The 25,360-nt window shown below is 41.6% G+C and overlaps 1 protein-coding gene across 1 annotated transcript in view; it reads right to left on the minus strand.

The window, feature by feature from the left end:
• Nucleotides 1–25,360, minus strand: part of mdga2a (MAM domain containing glycosylphosphatidylinositol anchor 2a) — an 845,563-nt gene that overhangs the window by 391,189 nt on the left and 429,014 nt on the right. The window contains exon 8 of the mRNA XM_055640389.1: nucleotides 19,763–20,068. Within this exon, the coding sequence (XP_055496364.1) occupies nucleotides 19,763–20,068 (306 nt within the window). The remainder of the gene's footprint in view (nucleotides 1–19,762; nucleotides 20,069–25,360) is intronic.

Consider the following 25,360-nt stretch of genomic DNA (forward strand, 5'->3'; position numbering starts at 1 on the left):
AGAATAGGAAATGGTTAGAGGGATTTGGGCTACACATGGGCAGGTGGGACTAATGTAGAGGGGCACCTTAGTTGGTGTGGGCAAGTTGGGTTAAGGGGCCTGTTTCCATGCCGTATGGCTCTATTTCTATAATACAATCAGGTAAGACCCAAGATAAGACTCAGTATTTTTAAGAACTTGATATTTGAAAGTTACAAGATAACGGCAGAAACATGGTGACATTTTGTGCACTGCCTCAGACTATATTTACATTACAATTGCACTCTTGTACTTATGTATGATTGTGCTTATGCATAGTATAATTGTACTGCATTGGATTCAAAGAAGCATTTTGCAGTAATTCGGTATATATATAACAATAAAGTACTGTGGATATTGAACAATCCTGTGAATCTTTTCTGCACAACAATAGTTTTTTTCAAAATATATTTCTCTTGCTTGTTATTGTTGCAATATTGTGGTTGATAGTTGTCTCCAAGTAATTAGCCATTATTACATTGCTTTATATGTGGCACCAGCATATATTTACAACTTCAGGCTCATTTCAGAATGTGTGTACTTTCAATGTCAGTGGATAGTGCTTTGAGGTTATCAGCCCTATCGTCAGTGAAGAATATACCCCCGTGCCAGATAGCCAGCAGGTCTAAATCAGATGGTCCAGAATAACAACATCACGGTAGCGCAGTTGTAGACCTGCTGCCTTACAGCGCCAGAGATCCGGGTTCGATCGGGTGCTTGTTTTTACGGAGTTTGTACGTTCTCCCAATGACCTGCATGGGTTTCGCCAAGATCTTCGGTCTCCTCCCACACTCCAAAGACGCGCAGGTCTGTAGGTAAATAGGCTTGGCATAAATGTGAATTATCCCTAGTGTGCAGGATAACGTCAATGTGTGGGGATCGCTGGTCGGTGCTGACTCGGTGGGCCGAAGGTTTCCGTGCTGTATCTCTAAACTAAACTAAACATCCTGACTGCAGGCAGGGTGCTGACGTCAACTTGCGTATACATCAACTGGCCATGTTGAGACCTGACGATTACAAGACAATGCGTGTGTAGCCTGCATGCTGTAGGACCAGCAATCCTACAGAAGTTGTGCATTTGCTCAGACATTGCCTTCCAGCAAATCAGAATATTTATATCTGCGTTTGACGGCACTGGACCTATACTCCCTGGAGTTTAGAAGAATGAGGGGGGACCTCATTGAAACGTACAGAATAGTGAAAGGCTTGGATAGAATGGATGCGGAGATGATGTTTCCACTACTGGGAGATTCTAGGACTAGAGATTATAGCCTCAGAATTAAAGGAAGTTATTTTCGGAAGAAGATAAGGAGAAATTTCTTTAGTCAGAGGGTGGTGAATCTATGGAATTGTTTTACCAATGAAGGCCATGGAGGCAAAGTTAGTGGATATTTTTAAGGCAGAGATAGATAAATTCTTGATTAGTACAGGTATCAGAGATTATGGGGAGAAGGCAAAAGAATGGGGTTAAGCAGGAGAGATAGATCAGCCATGATTTAATGGCAGAATAGACTTGATGGGCCAAAAGGCCTAATTCTACTCCTATCATTTATAATCTTACAAACTGCATTGGAAGGAAGCACATCATCAACTTATTTTTTGCAAGAGTGGGCAGAGACTATGAGATGTTGTGTCCAGTTATTATCTCCAGACCCTTCAGATCAATGGGAACCAGTGCATTTAACTTTGGCCCACTGAGTCTGCACCAACCAGCAATCCCTGCACATTAACGCTACCCAACACACAATAGGGATAATTTTACATTTATACATTTATAATAACCTAAAAAGCTGTACGTCTTTACAGTGTGGGAGGAAACCGAAGATCTCGGGGAAAACCCACACAGGTCACAGGTAGAACGTACAAACTTCATACAGACAGCACCCGCAGTCAGGCTCAAAGTCATGTCTCTGGGGCTGTAAAGCAGCAAGTCTACTGCTAGGACACCCTGTCGCCCTATACCTCATATTCTATTGAGGTGTATCCCAGGAAAGAGAGAAAACAAGTATTGTGCCTTCCGGGAGAGGGCTCTTAAAATAGCGGAGTTAGGGGATATGGGGAGAAGGCAGGAACGGGGTACTGATTGGGGATGATCAAGCATGATCACATTGAATGGCGCTGGCTCGAATGGGCAAAATGGCCAACTCCTGCACCTATTGTCTATTGTGGGAACAAAGTAAATCAGTGACTGTAGGCCAATCCACAGTCATCCTATGACTCGAGGATGATCAGTCGGACGGCAAAGTGGTGCAGTAGTAGAGTTGCTGCCTTACAGCGTCAGAGACCCGAGTTCAATCTTGACTTCAAGTGGTACCTGTATGGAGTTTGCACATTCTCCTGTGACTGCGTGGGTTTTCTCTGGCTGCTCCGGTTTTCTCCCGCACTCCAAAAGATGTACAAGTTTGTAATTTAATTGTAGGTTAATTTCTTCTGTAAAATCGTAAGTTGTCCCTAGTGTGTGGGATATTGCTAATATTGACAACAGCTGGTCGGTGCACATTCAGTGGGCCGAAGGACTTGGTTCCACACTATATCTCTAATGTAATGTCTAAAGTCACCTCTTTTATACAAGAGTAGACAGCAGATTACATGATATTGCAAAGGGCATAATAAGCAGACTTTGCCTCCACACCTGGAAGAGATTGTCATGTGCAGAGACATGGGATGGGACACCTCTTTCCACCTCTACCACAATGCTCCCTGTAGATCTTAAGCGACAATAGACAATAGACAATAGACAACAGGTGCAGGAGGAGGCCATTCGGCCCTTCGAGCCAGCACCGTCATTTAATGTGATCATGGCTGATCATCCCGAATCAGTACCCCGTTCCTGCCTTCTCCCCATATCCCCTGACTCTGCTATTTTTAAGAACCCTATCTAGCTCTCTCTTGAAAGCATCCAGAGAACCTGCCTCTTCCGCCCTCTGAGGCAGAGAATTCCACAGACTCACCTCTCTCTGTGGGAGAATGTGTTTCCTCGTCTCCGTTCTAAATGGCTTACTCCTTATTCTTAAACTGTGGCCCCTGGTTCTGGACTCCCCCAACATCGGGAACATGTTTCCTGCCTCTAGCGTGTGTCCAAATCCTTAACAATCTTATATGTTTCAATGAGATACCCTCTCATCCTTCTAAACTCCAGAGTGTACAAGCCCAGCTGCTCCATTCTCTCAGTATATGACAGTCCCGCTATCCCAGGAATTACTCTTGTAAACCTACGCTGCACTCCCTCAATAGCAAGAATTCCTTCCTCAAATTAGGGGACCAAAACTGCACACAATACTCCAGGCGTGGTCTCACTAGGGCTCTGTACAACTGCAGAAGGACCTCTTTGCTCCTATATTTGATTCCTCTTGTTGTAAAGGCGAACACGCCATTCGCTTTCTTCACTGCCTGCTGTACCTGCATGCTTACTTTCATAGACTGATGAACAAGGACCCCCAGGTCCCGTTGTACTTCCCCTTTTCACTACTTGACGTCAATTAGATAGTAATCTGCCTTCCTGTTTTTGCTACTAAAGTGGATAACCTCACGTTTATCCGCATTAAACTTCATCTGCCCACTCCTCCAACCTGTCCAAATCACCCTGCATTCTCTTGAAAGCATCCAGAGAATTGGCCTCCACTGCCTTCTTCAGCAGAGAATTCACAGAAGACAAGAACGCACAGAACAATTCTTTATGAGTTGCAACAACCAGTTAAGTGGTGATGGAGTGGGAAGTGGGAGTTCCCTTCTTACTCCTGACCAAAGCATCAACCGTTTTAAATGATGAGAATGCATTAGCAAGAGTGTGAGCTTCAAAACACCAGTATTGGTCTCATACTATTGCAGGTTGAACTGGCATCATGATCTGAAGACGAAAAATGCTGATGTCATTTGGCAGGTCAGGCAGCATCCATGCAGAACACAGATAGGTGATAATTTGAGACAGAATCTTTCTTCAGTTGGACGTTTTGGGTCGTGACCATTCTTCAGACTACCTGTTTGGCCTGTTTTCTTTCAGCAGGTGCTGATGGAAGGTGCTAACGGCCTCAGCTACGTGCATGCACCTATCACCTGTATAAGCATGTGTTGGATGCAAACAAGGCATAGTACTAAGTTTAGTTGTATTTCGTGATGTTCAATGGCCGGATGGTCGTTGGGAAGAAACTGTTCCTGAACCTTGACATGACTGTTTTCACACTCCTATACCTCCTTTCCGATAGCAGAAGTGAATTGAGAGCATGGCCAGGGTGATATGGGTCTCTGTTAAATGATGCTGCTGCCTTTTTGAGACAGCGCCTTCTAAAGATCCCTTCGATGGTGGGGAGGTCAGTACTTGTGAAAGACTGGGCAGTGTTCACCACTTCTGGCAATCTCCTTTGATCCTGGGGATTCGAGTTGTTGAACCAGGCCATGATGCAGCCAGTCAATGTGCATTCCACCGTACACCTGCAGAATTTCAAGACAGTATTCATCGACATACCGATTCTCCTCAGTCTTCCAAGTAGAGGCATTGATGGAAAGATTTAATAAGAACCTAAGGGGTAACTGTAATTACCTGACTCGCACCCAGGTAAAGGTGTAAGCATTTTTAATAGACATTCCAGTGTCAGATATGCAGTACATTGTACGTTCAATCTGCTGCATCTACTGAATATAGTAAAGTAAGTAAGTAAGTATGGTGCTCCACCCACAAGTAACAACATGACACACAGTGACAGTTAGGAATGACCCAGAAAACACTAAACATTAATAATAATAAAACATTAATGATAAAACACCATAAATCAAGCATGTGAACCAACAAAATACCAGATCAAAGGGAGGCTACAGATTTTTGGCAGTTGAGTATAACTACTTGTGGATAAAAACAGTTTTTACACTAGTTCTTGGGAGTCAGACAGTCCTTGTTGTACCAGGTGCAGATTTGTCCTTGAGGTAGCGTTCCCACGAGACCAACAACACATCGCAAAGTGATTAAGCTTCTTGCAGTTGTGACAAATTTTACCATGGGTTACGCAGAACTGGCGCTCTCTAGAGTGGAAATAGTTGAGGTTGGAGCATCTCGTGGTAGGCACATTAGAACTTTTCGGAGGCACATTTGAAACGTTGCAGTGAGAGTAGTTAGCAAGATTAACGTTGTGTTGCTGCTGCGGCTGGGAGGATCAAAGTCTGTGAGCGGGGCGACGATCCTCTGCCATGCGGCATGTATGAATAGCTTGATCTAAAGTCAGTTCGGCGTTTAGAAGTAGTTGAGCTCTTAGCTTGCGATCGCTCATTCCCCCCACAATCTTATCGCGTACTAACTCAGTAGTCAACTCACCAAAGCAGCACCGTGTAGCCATATGTCATAAGTCACTGATGAAGCTCTCGACAGGTCCTGCTGCTGACGGGTGAAAAACTTTGTTCTTTCAAGGATGCGGTTCGAGGGCAGGTCACACAGCTCTCTAAATTTTCTGAGTAAGACGGTTGGATTGTTGATAGTTTCTGCAGGCACTAGGACCTGGCCATTAGCGTTGTTGATTGCTGGAGTAAACTCAAAGTTGTCTGCATGAATCATTGCCTCTGGACCCGCTAGATTGAGCAGTAGTGATGCCTTCAGATCATCGGGGTCATTCCGGTGAACAATGCGAATATAGTGAACATAGTCACGGCTATGTCAGAGTCAAACACAAGGGGACTCGGCTTTCGACAGGAGTTGGTCATAATGTTGAAAAATTACAAAGTAAAATTGATAAAGAAAATAAACCACGGTAAAGAGGCGGGGTGGGATAGAACCAATTTTCATGTAATTGCCTGACTCGCACAAAGGTAAAGGTGTAAGCATCTTTAATACACATTCCAGTGTCTATTCCAGAGTCAGATATGCTTTACAGTGTACGTTCAGTCTGCTGCATGTACTGAATATAATAAACAAGTTTTTACACTATAAAGCATGCACTAGATGGAGTTATTACTACTAAGCATTCTGATTGGCTAACATGCAATAGCCAATCTACAATCATTTTTTCACATTGTAGATATATGGAACGAGCTGGAGGTGGTTGAGGCAGGTACTATAACAAGATTTAAAAAACATTTGGATAGGGATAGGAACGTTTAGGGGGATAGAAACATAGAAACATGTAGGTGCAGGAGTAGGCAGTCTGCCCTTGCATGTACCGCCATTCAATATGAATATAATAAACATACCTGCCTTCTTCCATACACCTGATAAAGCATGAACAACTAGGCGGGTTCCAGATTCACCACGTGTGTGAAATTACTACTAAGCATTCTGATTGGGACTAAAAATCATGCAATAGCCAAAGAATTTTGTAAGTTTTCATAAGATCCCCTCTCAATTTTAAATTCTAGATATAAACCAAGTCTATCCAGTCTTTCTTCATAAGACAGTCCTGACATCCCAGGAATCAGTCTGGTGGACCGTCTCTGCACTCCCTCTATGGCAATAATGTCCTTCCTCAGATTTGGAGACCAAAACTGTACGCAATACTCCAGATGTGGTCTCACCAAGACCCTGTACAACTGCAGTAGAACCTCCCTGCTCCTATACTCAAATCCTTTTGCAATGGATATAGGCCAAACGCGGGAAGGTGGGACTAGTATTGATGCGGCATCATGGTTGGCATTGGCAAGTTGGGCCGAAGGGCCTGTTTCCATGTAGTTTGACTATGACTTTAGGTACATGTGACAATCAACTACCATTGAACCACCACTAACCATTCTCCCTTCCATTTAAACAGAGTGCTCCTCTTACACAACCATCCAATGGAGTGTGCCTTTAAGTAGCGATGTTACAAAACAGCGGCGCTCCAGATCTGCCACTGGCTGATTGTGCGATCCTGGAGCCTTTGGGGGGGGCAAGGGGGCGGGATTAAAATGCAGGCTTGTATTGCTTGTCGGAGAGGGATTTCCTCGGGCTGATGAAGAAAAATCGATTGCTCTTCCATTCACGTTTTGTTTTTTTTAATTGCTGGACAATTTAATCGCTGGATTAAAGTAAAATGTGACTGAACGCTCTCAACACCTTCAACGTCAAGGATCGCAATATCAGGACGAAACAAAAGGTAAGTCGTGTATTTCACATATAATCTTGCTTCTTGGGGTGGCTTTAGTCTAATTTTACGATGCAAAAATGTTATTTAGGCCCCATACGAATTGGCCATGTCTTGCCTGCCAATATGGGCTTAAATTTTACGGCTACAGCAACGTTCCAATCGATCACACTCCAGAAATACCCACTCTCAAGATGATTAAAATTCTCTTTTTTTTGGACAATCATGTCATGAGCATCTAAATTGTCTATATTTTGTGTTATTGTCTATCCATAACCAATATTTTTATACTAAATATCTACAACAGTTTTAGTCACATGTATTGTGCAAAAAATAATAATTTTGATTATATTGAGAGTGGATGTTTCTAGATTAATTTATGGGAATTAAACATTAAATTCCTTCCATTTGGCATATGTTCATGACAGTGAGATTTAAAAATCATGTTAATTTGTGAATTCTTGTGTGAATGGGATCAGTTTGTTATTTGGATACTTAGGCTATGTAAAATTGTTAGCCTTTTCTTAAGAAATGGATAGATGTTTAGATCTAGCAATTGAATTTAGATGAATTTAATTGATTAGATTAATTTAATTGATTTGGTGAAACTGATGAATATGATTTTTTTGTTGGGTATTTACTATTTGTTTTAGCGATTAACGATCATTTCTACCTTTTTTCTAAAACTGCGATTAATAACTTGTTTCTGTTAATGCTGTTCAGTGATTTTTTTTCCTTTATATTTTAAACAGATGTCTCCGAAGAAGAAATGCCAATACCAATGTCAATTCAAATGTCAAAGCAATGTCAATCCAAAGAGACTGATTTAGACAGCATTCGCAGAGATTATCCAAAGTTGGACTACTCCAAATGTGATGATCTACAGGACATTCTTAGTGGGAAAGTAGTGGGCAGAAAAGCATGTCATGTATGGTTTGAAGAGCAAAAACCTGTAGTTTACAATGCCAAAATTGAAAAGTTGAGAAAAACAAGGTGTATTGAGTTGCTTATTGGTTACAATCTGAGGAGTATGATGATACTACTGATTATGATATGCCAATGTACCAACTAGCAAATGATCTTCTCCATAAAGACTTGGTCTATTGCTAGAAATTGTAATTTATTTACCTATCTGTTACAGACTTACAGCATATAATACAATAATATTAAAGTTCTCATCTTGAGAATATCACATTTTGAAATTTTCAAGGCAGTCTTGGTGTTTATTACTATTTCCGTCACAACGGTCAATTTTGTAAATAGCTATAATTAGGTAACAAACTAATTATATGCTTTAATTTCAGGTCATCCAAGTAAGATGTTTTATATTTGTTTCAGAATGCTTCAATCTATAATAATTGAACATTTTATTCAGTTCTATTAATTTTTAAGAAAGTTATGGGCTTTTGACTGTCCTCGATCACAGCTTTTGTGTTAAGTCAATGGAAAAGCAATAGGGAACAAGATACTAATTTCAGAGTATGAAAATGGCCATAACTTTTTTAATACTGAAGATATGAAAGTGAATTGTGTATCAAATTAAAGTTATTTTTATCCTTTATCTGGTCGGATAAATTACAGGCTTGATTTTTAACATCTCAACATTTTGTAACATTCCTACTTTAAGGACAGAAGCCCTTCTCTGATTGCCATCCAGGACAGTGATGGTAGTGCAATAGGTTGGGACCTCTCTCACTGGGACCATGGTAGGTCAAAGAGGAACACATCCATTTTAGGCGGGATGCAAGCAGAAGCCTCCACGTGGCGCATCCCAGGCAATGCTGACGACAGAAACTGTACCACAGTGACTGACTGAAGTAGCCAATTCTGCAACCACCGACCGTCAACTGTCATTGACCGACCGGAAAGACGTGATATGGAAGATGGCCGGACACGAGGAAGAAGAAGAATCCATTTTAGGCAAGCTAAAGGCCACCAGCAGTTGCACATCTATTTCCAGCCAATTTTATTGTATTTTTGCAGGGGACATGATTTACTGCCAGCCAAGCAACATTTTAATTCACCAGAAAAGCTGAACACCAATTTTTAAGCCCTTGATTTCTACCTGGGCTAAAACATCACAACAGTTCATTTTGCATGGAACAGCCAGATGTTTTGAACTACGTTAAATGCTGACTGAGCATTCCATTTCTTCGCCTTGGCGTGCTTACAGGAAGATTAATGGCTTTCTCAAACCTGCTGTTATGTTAATTTTTTATTTTGTCTTGCTATAATCCGTGACATTTATGGGAAATAAATAAATATCTGCTCAAAACACCAGATGCAAAGCAAAATAAAATGATTGGCTTTGAAGATGGCTTCTATCTGCTCACCCAGCTGATTACCCTGCTGCAGCTTTCACAAGGCACACACACAACATAAACCAAGGAGGAAACTATCAGTGAGACTGCTTAATTCTGCTGTGGTAACACTACCACATTTGGGACTGCCTCAGCTCGTCCATTGCTGAAATCCTTCTCCTTGCTTCTAGGCTTGGTTACTCCAATACATTTAACATCCGAATAATGCACTGAAATAGGCCACTCAGCCTGAGCTGTCCATGCTGAGCATCTATACTAATTCCATCCACCAGCATTTCGTCCATAGTCTTCTATACCATGGCAATTTAGGATCAGTAATTAGTGGTGGCACACTTGTGCAATGGTAGAGTTGCTGCCTCACAGCGCCAGAGACCCAGGTTCGATCTTTACTACAGGTGCCGTCTGAATGGAGTTTGCACGTTCTCCCTGTGACTGCATGGGGTTTCTCCGGGTGCTCCAGTTTTCTCCCACGCTCCAAAGACGTACAGGTTTGTAGGCTTTGGTAAAATTGTTAATTGCCCCTAGTGTATAGGATAGTGCGAGTGTACGGGGTAATCTCTGGTTGTCGTGGTTGTCGTGGACTCACTGGGCTGAAGAGCCTGTTTCCACGTGGCCTTTCCAAAGTTTAAAGTCCAATTCACGTGCTTGCCGAGACCTCTTAAATGTTATGAGAGTCGCGGCTTCTGCCATGCCCTCGGACAGTGAGTTATAAATTTCAACCATTCGTCAGGTGAATCAATTATTTCTTAGATCCCCTCCAAACGTCTTGTACTGACCACAAACTGTCTACTCTGGTCAAAAGGCCACTGCTACAGGGATAGGTTTCCTACCATCTAACAATCTCTTGAATATACTCAGTGACTTCCCATTCTGATCTGATTCCGATCCTCTGGCAGAAATCAATCATTCTATGAGTGAAAAAAAATTCTCCTCAAATCCTTTTAAATCTCCTTTGTCTCAAACTCATGGCCTCTTGTCCTATCAAAATGTTCAATATGCATGTATAATTTTATATACCTTTATCAAGCCACAATTCAGCCTCCTTCACTCGAGGTAAAACATTCACAGCCCATCTCTCCATAACTGCAATTCAGGTAATAACTTGGTGAAACTCCTCTGCACTCACTCAAGTGCAACCACATCACCCCTATAGTGAAGTGGCCAGAAATTGCCACAATACTCCACATGCTGTCTAAAACGTTTTTGTAAAGCTCCAACATAACCGTCCAGTGTTTATATTCTACACCCTGTTCAATAAAGGCAAACATACTATATATATGCTTTCTTCACCATCCAATTAGTTCCCAGTGCTGTTACTTACAGAAATAAACTATTAACTTGAACCTCCAAGGTCTCTCTGTACATTAATATTCCTTAATGTCCTCCCATTTACTTTATATGTCCTCGCTCTATCTGACATCTTAAATGCACCATCTGGAACTTGTTGGGATTAACATCCATCTGCTAATGTTCCATCGACTCTTGGTTGGCCTATATCCTGCTTCCTTCCTTGCTATTCACAATTCCACTCACGTCATCGGTGAACCTAATATTTATTAGTTTCCTATGTTAACATCCAAGTTGTTAATATGTATTACAAACAGCACTGATTCCTGTTACATACCACTGATCACAAATTTCCAATCAGCAAAACATCCATCCATCACCATTATCTTAGTTTAGTTTAGTGATATGGCGCGGAAACAGGTCCTTCAGTCCACTGAGTCTGCGCCAACCAGCGATCACCACACACTAACACTATCCTACGCACACTAGGGACAAATTTACAATTATACAAAGCCAATTAGCTGACAAACCTGTACTTGATCGCCTGAAGCCTGGATCGCCTCGGGGCAGAGGGAGAATAAGAAGGGAAGAGACAAAGACTTAAGACTTTTGCCTTCCATCACAGTGAGGAGGTGCCTGGTGAACTCACTGTGGTGGATGTTAATTTGTGTTTATTGTGTGTGTTGTTGTCATTTTTACTATATATAGGACTGCAAAGCATCGAAATTTCGTTCAGACCGCAAGGTCTGAATGACAATAAAGGCTACTTTGACTTTGACTTTGACTTCTTTGGAATGCGGAAGGAAACCAGTGATCCCGGAGAAAATCTTTGCAGTTCACGGGAAGAATGTACAAACTCTACACAGACAGCACCCGTAGTCAAGATCGAACCCGGGTCTCTGGCACTATAAGGCAACCTGCCTAATATCGCAAAGCCAATTTTGTCTCCAATTAGCGTACTCGTCTTGGGTCACATACGCCGAACCTCTGGACCGGTTTACCACATGGAACCTTGTCAATTGCCAATTCATGTTCATGTCAACAATGTCTGCTCCTCTGCCTTCATCAATCTTCTTAGTTACCTCAAAATTATAAGTAAATTTATATATGGTTATTAATAAATGTAGAAAGCCATAAACCATACCATAAACCATAAACCTAAAAAATAAATTCTACTGGGTTAAATAAAGGTATTTAAAGATGGTTGGGATTGAGTTCTAAATCAATAATGACAAGATGCATGATGTGATGTTGTCTGATTTACCTACCGCACAGGGTAAATATACAAACATACACCCACACACATCTACATGGATATATCTATATTACTAAAAGTCTGATCTTGACCGCTTTTGGCTTGCTGTGGTGTGATTTCCGAGAGAACGCCGCCACCTACGGCCGTCATTTTTGGCCACCTCGCTCAGAGCCCTCCTCCGCCTTCCGGGACTGGAGGATTTTTCCCATCGATGAAAAATCAGAGAGATATTAATGTTCTAAAAAAATTCTCCATTCTCTCTCCTGCCCCCGTTGGCAGCAGGGGGACGGGACCATAAAACCCGGAAGTGTAGTCCCTCACTCAGTCTCTGCCAGACCCAGGAAGCGAGAGGGTCATGGCTTTCTGAGCTGCGAATAACACTGAACGCACGTCTACTCCACGGTGAGTCCCCTCGATGCGGCTGTAAAGTGGCTGCTGCCCAATTGTTTGCCTTGCCTTTTTAACAAGTTTGTGTTCACAAAATGAATTTTTGTTGTCGGGTGGCTGCTGCCCAATTGTTTGCCTCACCTTTTTAAATAGTTTGTGTTCACAAAATGATTTTTTGTTGTCGGGTGGCTGCTGCCCAATTGTTTGCCTCGCCTTTTAAAAAGGTTTGTGTTCACAAAATGAATTTTAGTTGTCGGGTGGCTGCAGCCAAATTGCTTGCCTTGACTTGGCTTTTAAAATCGTTGCAACATTTGGCTGCCAGCCCAAGAATCCATTCGGCCCACAATGTCTATACTAGCCCTCTGGAAACCAGTACCTTTGGCCCGCAACACCCATACTGGCGCAACAAAAAGCCCCCCCCCCCCCACTGGCGAGCAATATTGGATTGGTGGAGAGGTGGAATATTGCGTTGATGACTAGCCCTCCCGTGTGATGCTGGGACCCAACGGGTCCCAATTAGTCTAGTATAAATATATAAATTTAATTATATGTGTATATATAGTATATATGTAAATATATACCAAGTCTATGCAGTTCAAAGCACAACTGACAAGCTCTCTGTAGAAATCAATGTAGAGTAGTCTAGATGTATTACGTAAAAACAGTGAATATTCATGGGAAAGTTTAAAAAGGACGAAGACTGAATCTGTACTGTATGAATGTGTGGGTTTCAGGCTATAGTACATGGTTCACAATGTCAGAGAGTAATGAATTAGCAAACTCTTGCTTGAAATGTGTTTTACGTGATGTTAATTTCGAAAATACTACACAAACAAGCCTTATTAATTATTAATAACTGTGCGACCCTAAATATGGATCAATACAGAGCCAGTGGCGATACAACCTACAAACAGGTCAATGCCAGGATATAAGTTATAAGCCAATAAATAATCTATTTGAGAATCTATCATTAAACAGCTCTTAGCGCCTCATGGCAAAATAGTTACCATAGTAACAGAGCAGCAGCAAACAGCTTCACCCAGTTTCTCCATTAATCCGTCACCAAGGCATGTAGGTTGCTTAAGAAAATAAATGGAATTATAGAATTTAATCCTCAAAACAACAATAAAATCCCCAGAATCTCACATTATATAAATGGAATTCCACTGATTTGGTCACAATGAATTAGTTCCACTTATTATCATATTTAGCACTCAAAATAGATATACGAGGGTTACTGGAATACAACCATCATACCCAACAAATCATTTTTCTATGGAATAGAGGATTAGAAAGAATCTAGATACCAATTCACGAAGCCTTCGACAGAAAACATGAGAAATTAGGTATGTTTTCCTTTATACGGAGAACATGGCATTTACGAGCAGGTAGATGTTGGAGCGGATGGCTTTGGAAGTAGACATAGAAACATAGAAACATAGAAATTAGGTGCAGGAGTAGGCCATTCGGCCCTTCGAGCCTGCACCGCCATTCAATATGATCATGGCTGATCATCCAACTCAGTATCCCGTACCTGCCTTCTCTCCATACCCCCTGATCCCCTTAGCCACAAGGGCCACATCTAACTCCCTCTTAAATAAAGCCAATGAAGTGGCCTCAACTACCCTCTGTGGCAGAGAGTTCCAGAGATTCACCACTCTCTGCGTGATAAAAGTTCTTCTCATCTCGGTTTTAAAGGATTTCCCCTTTATCCTTAAGCTGTGACCCCTTGTCCTGGACTTCCCTAACATTGGGAACAATCTTCCTGCATCTAGCCTGTCCAACCCCTTAAGAATTTTGTAAGTTTCTATAAGATCCCCTCTCAATCTTCTAAATTCTAGAGAGTATAAACCAAGTCTATCCAGTCTTTCTTCATAGACCTTCATGCAGATGGGAGACAAAAGGGATCAGAGGTATACAGTGGGCAGGGTCAGAAAATAAAGGAGACTAGGAGGCAATTTGTCTGGGATCTACATGAAAAGAGAGATCAGAATAGCTAAATGGTCTATTTCTATGCTCTACATCTATATTCCCATGTAATGGTGATTGGATTGATTAATGTTGAACGATCCCCATCTTCACATTCAATTTTCTCATTACTGACTTAAAAGCTTGCTCATTATTAGCCATCTCTTTTGTCTCCTGCCCTTCTCCCTATTACAATACCACCTCCACACTTCACAACAGAGAACTGCAGATTATAAGACTACCATTGTGGTAACCCACTACCGATTCAGGCCAGATTTCCTTACAAAATACCAGATACCCCACCAGTGTTTAAATGATTGCATGACTCTAAAATTACACTGCCTGGCTGAAAATAAAATTGGTGATTGGTGTTGACCTTATTCATAGCTTCACAGCCTATTTGACAGCTTGCTATGGCAAACTTCATCCAGGGTGTGGTTTCCTGCACCACGTTCTATTCTCAGAAAATGATATAAAAACAGGATCATGGACTAAAGAAGCAGACTTAATCCACCACCTAGTAAAACAATGGCTGATTCTTCCCGCACCACGTCCTTAACACTCCAGTCCTCAGCAATTCTAATTTACTCTAAAAAATCACCCAGATCCTGATAATTCTCTGATTGATGAAAATTCTCCTTAGCTTTCTTCTCCTGCAATTAATTAAAACATTTTCAACTGGTATTTATTAGCCCTCATACTTCAAGAAATATTTTAGTTTAGTTCAGAGATACAGTGTGGAAACAGGCCCTTCGGCCCACTAAGTCCGCACCGACCAGCGATGCCCACACATTAACACTACTCTACACACACACACACACGTGGGAGAATTTTACATTTATACCAAGCCAATGAACCTACAAGCCAGTACGTCTTTGGAGTGTGGTAGGAAACTGAAGATCTCGGAGAAAACCCACGCAAGTCATGAGAGGAAAGTATAAATTCTGTGCAGACAAGCAGCCGTAGTCAGGATCGAACCAGGTCTCTGGCGCTGTAAGGCATTAGCTCTACCGCTAAGCAACCATATATCATAATTCAGAATAGTTTGACTCTTTCTGGTATCAGTAAATGATAAAGGAAAGGGGGGGACGATGACAAAGAGATAGTAAGAAACTAGTGGCAGCTGGCATAAAGGGCAATCCAAGGACCTTTCATGGACACTTTAGCAACACAATAACTACAAGGGCGGCAAAAAGGGAGGAAGAAAACAAAGCTGATTGAGGTACTGAGGGAGGATTTTGCATGGTGCTTATTAAACTTATGTTGATCAAGGTATGCAGAATAGTGGCTGAAAATGCAGCAGATTAAGAGACAGTTAGAAAGCAGTACATAAAAATCACCTGCAAAATATTCCGGAAGCATCCAATCTTGTTTCTTTCAATAGACATAGAAATTAGAAACATAGAAATTAGCAGGAGTAGGCCATTCGGCCCTTTGAGCCTGCACGCCATTCAATATGAACATGGCTGATCATCCAACTCAGTCCCGTACCTGCCTCTTTCCATACCCCCTGATCCCCTTAGCCACAAGGGCCACATCTAACTCCCTCTTAAAGTAGCCCATGAACTGGCCCAACTACCCTCTGTGGCAGAGAGTTCCAGAGATTCAACTCTGTGTGAAAAAAGTTCTTCTCATCTCGGTTTTAAAGATTTCCCCTTTATCCTTAAGCTGTGATCCCTTGTCCTGGACTTCCCTAACATCGGGACCAATCTTCCTGCATCTAGCCTGTCCAACCCCTTAAGCCTGTCCAGCCCCTAAGACAATAGACAATAGGTGCAGGAGTAGGCCATTTGGCTCTTCGAGCCAGCACCGCCATTCAATGTGATCATGGCTGATCATCCCCAATCACCCCCGTCCTGCCTTCTATCTAGCTCTCTCTTGAAAGCATCCAGAGAACCTACCTCCACTGCCCTCTGAGGCAGAGACTTCCACAAACTCACAACTCTGTGTGAAAAAGTGTTTCCTCGCCTTCGTTCTAAATAGCTTGCTCCTTATTCTTAAACTGTGGCCCCTGGTTCTGGACTCCCCCAACATCGGGAACATGTTTCCTGCCTTTAGGGTGTCCAAGCCCTTAACAATCTTTCAGTAGTCTAAGACACATTAAATTTGGACCAGGTGACTTACAAACCTTGACTAAAACTAATAATTTTGGAAAATTTGTCTGCCTATTATTAATATAGTCATATTTCTCAGTACATTATATTATAATGCACCCAATATCCTGCCTGGGCTAAAATTTCTCAATAGAAGATAATTTAGCTGATTTCAGATAGTAAGAACATCTCAATTGTACCCCAGGTGTCAATACCTTAAGTAATGTAAGAAATTGGTCTCTGATTACATTATCATATGAAAAGCTCACAGAATTTTCCTTGATTACTGCAATTAAAGACAATGAGTAAACTCACTGATGTCACTTCTGCACATGAATATATTGGTTTAGACCTCTCACATCATTTTCCTAATGTTCCTTCGGTAAACAGTGCATCTTATTTACATTCAAATTCAAAGGATAAACCTTACATTCTGCAAGGGCATAACATGGATAGACAGGGAGCATATCATGAACACGACACCAATATTAGTGAGTGAAATATCTAGGAAATAGCACTGTCACATGCAAACCGTACAACACATAAGGTAGATACACAATGCTCAAGTAATTCAGCGGATCAGGCATCATATCTGGAGCAAAGGATTAGGTGATGTTTCGGGTCGAGACTCTTCTTCAACACATTTTTTTTTTTAAAGAGCATTCAGTATTTATTTTATGCATCTATGCTGTACTTCACATACATACTGAGAAGCATGCTATAAACAAAGTTACTCAACTAATCTTGAACTTTACCTCCACTTATATTTATTGCGTCCACTTTAAGGTTTACACCAGGTGATCGACTGTTTCCTGCATGAAGCCACACATGTTTTGTTGTGGAGCAGGACAGAATGAGCTAGTGGAAGTATGCTACAGCAAGGATGCTCTCCTTAATGCTTCTCTGGCTAATTGGAATCGCTATTTTCCAGTACTCTGGAAGGGAAACTTAGACATGGTTTCATATCTATTTTGGAATACAATCAACTGAGAAATTGCTTTCATTAAAAGGTACAAACAGATTACATTTATTGTAAATTATCTGTGGTAGTAAATCCCACTTTATTATTAATTTCTATGATAAGAAATTCCTCCTTAGTGCTTGTGTTATTTGTTCTGCTGAAGGTTACTTTATATTTCTACTGACCTGTGTTGGACCTACTGACCTGTGTTGGACCTACCCACAGATGGAGTTGGACCTACCCACAGATGGAATTGGACCTACCCACAGATAGGACCTACCCTCAGATGGAGTTGGACCTACCCACAGATGGAGTTGGAGCTACCCACAGATGGAGTTGGACCTACCCACAGATAGAGTTGGACCTACCCACAGATAGAGTTGGACCTACCCACAGATGGAGAAGGTTTGTGGACTTACTGAGGCAGAATCTTTGCCCACTGTCTCAGGAGTGATGCACCTGAATTGCAGGTGCATTTTACAAAAGCACGTTCATAAGTGATAGGAGCAGATTTAGGCCATTTGGCCCATCAAATCTACTCCACCATTCAATCATGGTTGATCTATCACTCCCTCTCGACCCCATTCTCCTGCCTTCACCCACTTAAACCCTGACACCCATACTAATCAATAATCCATCTATGCCTTAAAAAAACATTGACATCCTCCACAGCCTTCTGTGGCAATGAATTCCACAGATTCACCACCCTCTGACTAAAGAATTTCATTCATATCTCCTTCTAAAAGGAAATTCCTTTTATTGTGAGGCTATGACCTCTGGTCCTAGACTGTCCCACTAGTGGAAACATCGTCTCCACATTCACTCTATCCAAGATACAACACTTCCATGCATAACAACGTTGACTTTAGAGTCTCCTTGTTTTTCTTAAACACTTGCCCACTTTACATCCATATCAACGTGGACTTTAATCGCGGAGAACATCAATGCCCTGGAACAGCCGGACAGAAAGAGCAGGACTGAAAGACGTAGCGTTGAATGATACTGTTAAACCATGGAGGGTGATTGTCAGAGGCATGAAAGTTCAATACATCTCAAAATAACAGAAGATTTTGTTTTGTTGATGTTATCCTTTGGCAACCTGCTTAGCAATGAGTTTGTGTTATGAAATTATAGCAAAGTCTCAGGTATTTTAAACTGTCAGCAATAACTATTTGCCCAACTGCACCCTTCATCCCAATTTATAACATAACTGCAGTAATGTATTGTATGTGAAGGTGAAGTCGAGTATGCTCTGGGAAGATTTGCTGAATGAGTATGGCATTGAAGGTTATACATGTCATTTTGATCAATATGTGACCTTTCTTGCATACAAGCTCCGGCAACTTGATCTTCCCCGGGGAATGTTTTCCCCTCTAATTTACCAATTAATATGAGAAAAGCTGCCATTAACTCTTCGAAGTGTGCACTTCATAAATGCCATAATAGCTTAACAAGAGGCACTTAATGATTCTGTTTTTACAAAAATGCAACTCACTGTAAACATACTGTTTCTATTATCCTTCATAAATCACACCTACACAAGGCCACACAGAGCAGCAATCTGATTTTCATGCTGAATTCACAGCCAGATGGTTCCATGAAACCTTTTACACTTGAAAACCTGCATTTATTCCTCTCCACTAAACCACTTCAGAATTTGCTGGACCCTCTATTAAATGTTCTTCATGCGAGGAAGGGAGAATCAAACAAACTGTGCTTCCTCCACAACTTCTTTTTTGACAATTACATTTTGTAATCATTTGTGGAACGTGAAAATTTGCCACTAATAGCTTGGTCAACTCAAACATTACTCTACCTGTTTACACTTTCCACTTACATTTTTCAGCGCCCATGATTTATCTTTATACTATTCCACTAGGAACAATTTCTGACCAAATTACATTGATTGAACACAGAGATAATGCAGAGAGGTATTGGGGAAGAGGGATTGAGAGCCTTTGGAATAGATTTGGGATAGCTCAATATAGCAAGACTAAACACAATACCTCAATGGACAACTTATTTGCTTTCAGATTAAGAAATGCCCAATTTAGATGTTAAAAAGTGATTAATAAACACCAATAGGCAATCAAGTGTTTTCATTTTCTAGACTGCAAAGATACTAAATCAAATAAATCAGAGGCATAAAACATTTCCTTGAATATTCATATGCTGTGAAGTTAAAACATCTGTGTCAAAGAAAGTAATCATGGTGTGTTTTATTGTAAACCAAAGATCCAGAAATAAATGATAATCTGATTTGCTTTATCCTTATCAGGAATCAATTTTACTTTTAATAGCCAGACAGGATGAAATAATGTAAGGGCAATATTTTGACTGCACAATTCTGCAACTCGGTGCTTATAGGGAACAAAAAATCAATAATTACAAAAAACCAGAAGGCGATTGTTCAAAGAAAAATCTGTATTACTTACATTGAACGATGAGCTGCACAGCCGCTTCCCGCGGTTTCACGTTAAATCCATTGTACTGGCTCGTCTGGCATTTGTATATTCCATTCATATCCCTGGACACATTCACAATGCGCAGTAATCCATCATAAGTTTCCATTTGCATGGAGCCATCCGGCATCGGAAGCTCCTTTTCCTTTTCCTTATCATAGCGCGACCAAAGGATTATGGGCTTGGGCTTCCCGGAAACCAAACATTGGAGTTCCACTGTGTCGGCTTCCCGAGCAACCATTGGAGACCTTCCTTTTGGGACGGATAGCGTTGGTGGAACTTGTAAACAGAAAGAAAGATAACTCAGTTTCCCATTGCAGCAGTGTGTACTGTGCACATCATTTGGAATATCACAAGTTTCACATTGTTTCACATGCAAACAAATGATTTGGGGCAGGAAAAGGCAACTCGAGCCGCCTTCTTCTTTCGAGCCCATCTTGTAACTCGAGCCTTAAGGCCTTAAGACAGAAGAGCAGAATTAGGCCATTCAGCCCATCGCATCTACACTATTCAATCATGGTTGATCTTGAGTCAAGAGTGTTTAAGTGTCATATTTTCCAGATAGAACAATGAAATTCATACTTGCTGCAGCACAAAATAATATATAAACATAGCACTCTAAACAATATAATAGAAGAGAAAAAAAATCAGTGATATATATATATCTATATCACTAAAAGTCTGTTCTTGACCGGTTTTGGCCATCTGTGCTGCGATTTCCGAGAGAACGCTGCCACCTACGGCCGTAATTTTTGGCCACCTTGCTCAGAGCCCCCCTCCGCCGTATGTGTGCCGAGGATTTTTCCCGTCGATGAAAAATGACAGAGATATTAATGATTTTACAAAATTCCCCATTCTCTCTGCTGCCCCTGCTGGCGGCAGGGGGGAGGGACTATAAAACCAGGAAGTGGTGTGCCTCAATCAGTGTCTGCAAGCTGGAGGAAGGCAGAGGGTCACGTTTCTCTGAGCTGTGAATAACACTGAACACATGTCTACTCAAATGTAAGTGTCCTTAGTGGTTCTAAAATGTTTGCAAAAAGTGTTTATTGGTTCTAAAATGTTTGCAAAAAATGTCCCTTTTGGTTCCACAATGCTTGCAGAATGTGTCTTTTTTGGTTCTAAAATGTTTTTTAGGTTCTCCCCCCCCCCCCCCCCTTTCCCCCCCCCGCCTCCCCCCCCCCTCCCCCCTCTCCCTCCCCCTCTCCCCTCCCTCCTCTCTCCCCCCCGTTCTCCATCTCCCCCTCCCTCCTCTCTTCTCCCTCCCCCCCCCCCCCCCTCCCCACTCTCTTCTTCCCCCCTTTCCCCCTCTCCCCCCCCCTTTCCCCCCCCCTCCTTTCCTCCCTCCCTCTCCTTTCCCCTTCATCTCCCCCCCTCCCCCCCCTCCTCCCCTCTCCCCTCCCTCCTCTCCCCCCCCCCCCACCCCCCCCTCCCCCCTCTCCCCCTCCCCTCCCCCTCCCCTCCATCCCCTCCCTCCCCCCCTCCCTCCCTCCTCTAAACCCCCTCCCCTCCCCCCTCCCTCTTCCCCTCCACCCTCCGCCCCCTCCCTCCCCCTCCCTGCTCCCCACCTCACCCCCTCAGCACCCCCTCTCTCTCCCCCTCACTCTCTCTCCTCCCTCTCTCTCCCCCTCCTCCGCCACCTTTCCCCCCTCACCCACCCTCCCTCTTATCCTCTCTCTCTGCCTCTGCCCCTTCTCTCTCTGCCCTCACTCTCTCTGCTCTCACTCTGAAGGGTCTGTTCCTGTTCTGTACTGTTTTATTTACTATGTAAAATCTTTATTGCTGCAGGTATCAAATGCCTTCTGGAAATTTTGATTAGTATGGGTACCATTGATTAATATGGGTGTCAGGGGTTATGGAGAGAAGGCAGGTGAATGAGATTGTGCGGGGAAGACAGATCAGACACGAATGAATGGCGGAGTAGACATGATAGGCTCCGTGGCCTAACTCTGCTCTTATAAGATATGAACTTATGACCTTATGAACATGAAAGTATACTGCAACCTCCAGATTTCCTTTATCATCTTCAAAGAAATCTAATAAATTGGTCCAAGATGATTTTTCTTTCACAAAACCACGTAGATTTTTCTTTGGTGTACAATTTTAATAATAGCTTCAAACATTTTCTCTCAATTGCCAAACCAACTGTCCTATAATTGTCTACTTTCTGCTTCCCTTATTGAAAACAAAATGTCAACTTCGTTATTTTCCAGTCTAGCCCCCTCAAGGAAATTTCTCTGAATTAAGGGAATTATGTAAAAGTAAAACCAACACATCAGTACCTTGGTAGCCACTTATTTTAAGGTTCAAAGAAGAAGTCCCTCAGGACCAAAAATATGTATCAGACGACAGCTCCAATAAGATGAGCAGTGCCACTGCCCCAGTGAATGCCATTGCCCTGATTTCCTCCCATCCTTTCAATTTGCAATTTTAAACAATGTTGGAGACATTATTTGATTCAACCATTGTGAAAACTAATACAAAATACCTATTTAATTCATAAACCACCTCCTTGCTTTTGCATTATGAATTCCCTAGATTCAATCTCTGTAGGATTAGCACTCACTCTCTTCTTTTTTTTATTCTCTATAGATATTAACTGCTTATATATTTCCAGCTACCTTTACCGTGCATTTTTTTCCTTAAATTCTAATCTTTCAGACATTTGTTGCTTTTTTCTATATCCTCTGTTCAATCTTCTAACCAAGAATGTGCTTTTTCTTTAGTTGTGCTGCTACCTTTTCATTAACTACACGTGATGGTCGCAGAGACAAATAGCAAAGAAACAGATCCAACAGTAAATACAGAACGTCAAGCACCCATTTTTATTAAACCTATGCAAATTCCACAGTTCCATCAACTACCCTTCCCAGATTTAATATTCACCAGAAGATATTTACAGTATAGTGGCCAATTAACCTACCAACCCACAAGTCTATGGGAAGTGGGAAGAAACCAGAACTCCAGAGGAAACTAATCTCCAGAAGAAACCAGAACTCCAGAGGAAATCAACCAAACCAATTAGTGGGTGTCACGGTAGAGATGCTGCCTTACAGCGCATACAGCGTCGGAGGCCCAGGTTTGATCCTGCCTACGGATGCTTTCTATATGGAGTTTGTACGTTCTCCCCATAACCACGTGGGTTTTCTCCGAGATCTTCGGTTTCCTCGCATATTCCAAAGACGTACAGATTTGTAGGTTAATTGGCTTAGTATAAGTGTAAATTGTCCCTAATGTATGTAGGTAAGATTGTGTTAATGTTCGGGGATCGCTGGTCGATGCAGACTCAGTGGGCCTATGCGCCGATGGGCCTGTTTCCACGCTGTATCCCTAAACTAAACTAAACTCTCCCACGGAGATAAGCTGCAAACTCTGTACAGTCAACATCCAAATCCAAGATCAAACGCAGGTCACTGGATCTGTGAGGCATCAGCTCTACTAGATACACTGTGCTGCTCCATGTAATCTTCTCCTTGGGATTTTTCTTTCTTTCATTCTGTATATTCTGAAAGCTCCTCTTAAATCTCTGACACTGATTCCTTAGCTAAATTACCAGTTCATTTTAGCACGCACTGTTTTCATGCCCTTAAAGCTGAACTCTTACTTAAGTTTAAGGCACACGGCTTGGACCCATTTGTCTTTTCCTCAAGTGAATATAAAATTATCTACCAGTTAGAAAAGAGAAGAGAGAACGGGACCAAGACTCACATTTCAAAACTAAACCCACTATGTTAAAGTTCATGAATGTATTATTTCAACGTAATAATATATAGTTTATTTCAAACATTATCAGATCAGATTTATCTACACTATACAATGAATTGCCTATAATATTTATTTTGTCATCAGTTTTTTCCAAAATATACATATTTCATATATTTCTTGCAAGAATAGGAGATAATTTGCAAGAGTCTTTAGTGACTTTGTATACAGATAAACAGGTTCTTAATGTTAGACAAAAGTGCTGGTGAAACACAGCGGGTAAGGCAGCATCTATGGAGCGAAGGAAATAGGCAACGTTTTGGGTCAAAACCCTTCTTCAGACTGGGCAGTCTTCAGTCTTCAGACTTCAGTCGAAACCCTTCTTCAGACCTTCTTAAACAGGTTCTTAATGTTTCTAATTTCATCATTGCTATATTTATTACAAGGTTGAAAATGGAAAAAAAAATCCTTGATTGTTGGAAATTTGAAGGTCAGTAATTGTCAAATCAGTCAGGTTTTTATAGATAACAATGTGGTTTTAGTCAGAGTAGACGGATGGAGTTAACCATAGATTCAGGGCAGTGAGCTGTTCTATTATAAAGTTGATTCCTGGCGCACTGCTGTGTTTGAATGCACTTGACATTTAGACTGCTTGGGAAAATGCTTTGCCACCATCCTTTGTTTCAGCTTTAATCACTATGCACTAATATTGCATACTGTAGATATTCTTGACTAAAGGCTTTTGAATAATAGCAATATACAACTAGGAAATAGGCTCTTCAGCCCAAACTTGTCCATGTTGAGCAAGGTGGCTTTCTGAGATATTCCCATTTGCCTGAAATTGACACAAATCCCACAAAAGCTTTACTATCCATGTTCCAGCAGAAATGTCTTTGAAAAATTCCACCCACCTTTATAATTTCCACTGGCAACTCATTCCATATAACACCTCGGCCTCTCTGTGATAAACTTGCCGTACAGGTCTAACATCTTGTACAGCTCTTCTAGAGCTATAACATGAAATCCCAACACTTGTGCTCAGTGCCTTGACCGACCGAGAGAAAGAGAGCATTCCTGGCACATGGCTGTGGTTGAAATATGGGTTAAACCTGGTTAGTTTACTTGCCCGTTTCTCTCCTGCCCTAAATTCTGTTTCAAAGATGAATGATTTGGATTTACAAGGCATCGTTTCGTTGTTCTAAAGCACTTTGCAGGCAATTACTTATATTATGACATTTGATCATCTGCAATGCTCTATCTCAGCAAACATAGTGGCCAAGTTATGTGCTGCATGGTCACGCAAAAACAATTAATGACATGGAAATTTCTTCTTTGTGATATAGCTTGAGGAATAATTATTCGCAAAGACTTTGGTGTTAACTCAAATGCTTTCATGGAATCATTCACATCCACTTGATGTTAAAGGGCAACGCTTTAACTTTTGTCTGAAAGGTATCACATTTGACAGCTGAAGGGGCTAAATGCAGTGTGCGCAAACCCCTAGAGCACATCTTAAAGTCACTGCTTTTTGTATCAGCATCTCGAGCCATGGCCAAGAAATAAAATAGTTGTGTGCATTTATAATATCAGTTATTCTCTCATCAAAGGAGGTACAAAATTAGTGAGAAGGCAATTGCAATAATAATTATGTTTACCAATTGAGACATTGGCAATGACTGCAGGAAAATACGTGGTGAGATGTGTAAATTGTGATTATGAATTTGGAAAGCATAATGTGCACATAATGCTTCATTGACTGCAATCACAAGTCCAAGTCTATTACTTCAATCTCCCTTTCACTTTCCCTTGCTCCGCCGCCACAGTTATGCAACACTCTGTCAACTTTCCTTTTGCTTCTTCCCTCTCAGGCAC

The sequence above is a fragment of the Leucoraja erinacea genome, chromosome 9 (genome assembly GCF_028641065.1).
Source record: "Leucoraja erinacea ecotype New England chromosome 9, Leri_hhj_1, whole genome shotgun sequence".
NCBI classification, from domain to species: Eukaryota; Metazoa; Chordata; class Chondrichthyes; order Rajiformes; family Rajidae; genus Leucoraja; species Leucoraja erinaceus.